Here is a 3,763-nt window from a genome sequence, read left to right as displayed (position 1 = left end):
ATATAGATTCTGAATGTTTTAGTAATTGAATTGAAGAATCTTTCAGGGAAGAACACATGAAAAAAGCACCATCTGAGATGATCTTATTGAACTTCTGAGAGGGCAACACTGGTGTATTTATCACCATGATTCTAATTCATGCTGTATATATGTGCTCTACTAATCCACTCCAGAAGCCCCCTTCCTAGATCCTCTGGTAAAGGCTAATACATCAATCAGGTCCCTTCAACTCTCTCTCACACCACCTTCAGACTCTTCCTGATCCAGTGACACTGGCACTTTTAGGTAGCAATTCATGTTATCACTCTGTAAGAATCTCCTTCTGTATTGCAGGTTGGTGAATCCAAGATTGTAAGCCATGACCATCCTTCAAAATTGCAGCCTCCAAAAAGCCACTTTCTTCCTGACAGGCTTCCAAGGTCTGGAAGATCTCCATGGCTGGATCTCTATTCCCTTCTGCTCCATCTACTTGACAGTTATTTTGGGGAACCTTACCATCCTCCATGTCATCCGTACTGATGCCACCCTCCATGAACCCATGTACTATTTCTTGGCCATGCTTGCCCTCACAGACTTGGGCCTTTGCCTTTCCACTCTGCCCACTGTGCTGGGCATCTTTTGGTTTGATGCCAGAGAAATTGGCATCCCTGCCTGCTTTACTCAGCTCTTCTTCATCCATACCTTGTCTCTAGTGGAATCATCAGTTCTGTTGTCCATGTCCATTGACCGCTATGTGGCCATCTGTAACCCACTACACTACTCCACCATCCTGACACCTGCTCGTATTGTCAAGATGGGACTGAGTTCAGTGATTAGAAGCTCCCTCCTCATCCTCCCCTTGCCCTTCCTCCTTAAGTGCTTCCAGTACTGCCGCTCCCATGTGCTGGCTCATGCCTATTGTTTGCACCTAGAGATCATGAAGCTGGCCTGCTCTAGCATCATGGTGAATCACATCTATGGGCTCTTCGTTGTGGCGTGCACTGTGGGCGTGGACTCCCTCCTCATCTTCCTCTCGTATGCCCTTATCCTCCGCACCGTGCTGAGCATCGCCTCCCGCCAGGAGCGACTTCGAGCCCTCAACACCTGTGTCTCCCACATCTGTGCTGTGCTGCTCTTCTACATCCCCATGATTGGTTTGTCTCTCGTGCACCGCTTTGGTGAACATCTGCCCCGTATTGTACACCTCCTCATGTCTTACGTATATCTGCTGGTACCACCCCTCATGAACCCCATTGTCTACAGCATCAAGACCAAGCAAATCCGCCTCCGTATTATTAAGAAGTTTGAGTTTCTAAAATCCCTTTAGATGTTTTCCTCAGGATTAGGTTAACATGAAAGGAAGAAAGTCTGGGCACAAAGTAAACAGATTCTTGTTGCTTTTTTCTTTAATTAGATTCCACTAAAAAACAAAACACAGTATACTCCCAATGAGAAACAAAAGGTAATTACCTATTCAACATGCAAAATGGGTGACTTTGGGAAGGTTACCTATCTCTGTTCTTCAGTTTTCTCAATTGGAGAAATAAGCATGGAAGCAATTATAATACCTTCCTTTCTCATAGGAAGGATATGAAAATTAAGTGAGATAACTTGTATAAATCTTTAACATAGTAATGATGTTTAGGATATAGAATTTTCAATAATTATTAGCTATTATTACCTGAGGAAATCTAAAAGAATATATTAGTTTTATCTTTCAATTTTCTGGTGCGTAGAGATTCACCAATAACTGATTTTTAACTGATGTTTTAATTTATTTGTGTTGCTTTATTATAATTATCATTTTATTCATTTATAACACATTGCATTTCCCATACCTGCAGACCAAGTAATGACGTTTCATGAAGGTGCTTGCCAAATGCATATCCCCAAATTAAATAAAGGAGTAGATAAGTTTGAGAGAAGGTATCAGATTGAAATAATACAAAATTATTTATGAATAGTCTTCAGGAAAAGTAACTGAGGTTAAGCATTATCACCCAACATCTTTAGGATATAGTTGAAGGGTTTGATCTCTTGATTTAGTTGTTAAGTATACTGGGGGGGAAAGTGGTAGAAAATCATGCATTATTTGATGTTTATTTGCAAGATGTTTCTCTCATCTATGTATCTAGCCATGTCAAATAATGCACACACACACACACACACAGACATTTTTGTTGTTGTGTTCTTATTGTTTTTTGATGTTCTTGTGTAGGTTTATTTGGTGTTCCATGCTTATTTGTGTTGGTATACATGTTCCAGTTGGTCATTTTGTTTGAATTCATTTCTGTACATTATCACATATGTTTAGATGCATATTGAATAAATTTTAATGCTTTATATATTCATGTAGCTTTCATATAGGCAGATGTGTCCTCCTGAAAGATTTTACCTAGAGTCATGGGAAGCAAAGTTTAGGTTCAGTAGTTTCTTTCCCTACAAATTACTTTGTCTTGACTCCAGATGCCAAGAAGTCATTGTAAAAGAAGCACAAAGATACAACATTCATCATGAAGTGGATGAAAATAGAATTATTGATGATAAGAGAAAGTCAGCTATATTTTTAAATAATCAATTTTAGAACCTAATTTTTCCCTGTGAGAAACACAGGAAGAAAGAGAACTACCAGAATAGCCACTTTAAAACAATTTTACATAGGCACTTATGGGCAGAAATACATCCAAAATTACACAATATATTTAAACAATGATTCAAGTATTTTAAATGCATATATTCAAATAAATATACATTATAATGCAATTCTAACCTTTCTGGTATCCTGGTAACCTCCTTGTTTAATCATCTGATGTTGTTGAAGTTGTCTTCATGTCTGCATCTATTTTTCCTCCTGCTTTGAATTTTCAGTTCTTCTTGCTATGGTCTTGGGCCACTGGGCAGTGATTTCTGACCCTGTGAGATGCACCTCAATGCTTACTGTTTCCAAAGGCCAATAAGTGGGATGATTTTTCATGTTTTTTTTTTTAAGTTTTTTGTAAGAGACTGGTCCTTCTCTTCTTCTCTTTCTTTGATGATTCTGAGCACTCTACCCCATTCCAATTCACATCAAGATAATATGAACTTGGCCTGCTCTTGTATAGCCACAAAGTACATTTATAGCCTGTGGAACTGTTGCAGCTTTGGGTATGGGTGCGCTCCTTGTTGTCACCTTCTACACCCTTATCTCATATATACTAGTGGCTTGTATGACTGCACCTGGGAGCCTACACTGATTACCTGAGTTTCCTACCTTCTCACTGTTCTTGTACTAAATAGTGTTTGTCAGCAAAAAAATCTCTTTTCTATTCTTCAAACTATACGGTTCATGAATTTTTTAAATGAAGATATATTTATGTTTTTTAAAGAAAGAGTTACAGATAGGGAGAGACAGAGATTCTCCAGTCCCTGGTTCACTCTCCCAATGGCCACAACAGCTAGGATTAAGTAAGGCCAAACCCAGAAGCTTAATCTGGGCCTCCCAAATGGCTGGCAGGGGCCCAAGTACCTTGGCCATTTTCCGTTGCTTTCCCAGGAGCATTAGCAAAGAGCTGGATTGGAAGTGGAGTAGCTGAAACTTGAACTGGCGCCCACATGGGATGCTGGCAATGCAGGCAGCAGCTTAACCCACTGAGCCACAATGCTAGACTCTCATGACTGTCTTTGTAATGATAAATGCTGACATGTTCTAAATGGCTTACATTTTTCAATTTTTTAGTGTCCATTTCTGGCTGAAAGTTAGTTATAAGATGTGCTTTTAACACATGTTTAGAAATGGTCATAATAT

General features: G+C 39.3%; 1 protein-coding gene across 1 annotated transcript; it reads left to right on the top strand.

The window, feature by feature from the left end:
- Positions 1–358: 358 nt before the first annotated feature.
- LOC138846558 (olfactory receptor 51G1-like) lies at positions 359–1,306 on the top strand. The gene has a single exon (XM_070062627.1). The coding sequence runs from the start codon at positions 359–361 to the stop codon at positions 1,304–1,306; it is 948 nt and encodes a 315-aa protein (XP_069918728.1).
- The last annotated feature ends 2,457 nt before the right edge of the window (positions 1,307–3,763 follow it).

The sequence above is a fragment of the Oryctolagus cuniculus genome, chromosome 1 (assembly GCF_964237555.1).
Source record: "Oryctolagus cuniculus chromosome 1, mOryCun1.1, whole genome shotgun sequence".
Lineage (NCBI taxonomy): Eukaryota > Metazoa > Chordata > Mammalia > Lagomorpha > Leporidae > Oryctolagus > Oryctolagus cuniculus.
The sequence above is the reverse complement of the archived record's forward strand: the minus strand, read 5'-3'. Positions and strand labels throughout refer to the sequence as shown.

Bases quoted from the DNA above. Each gene is read 5' to 3' on its own strand.
- LOC138846558 (XM_070062627.1), top strand. From the start codon at position 359: ATGACCATCCTTCAAAATTGCAGCCTCCAAAAAGCCACTTTCTTCCTG.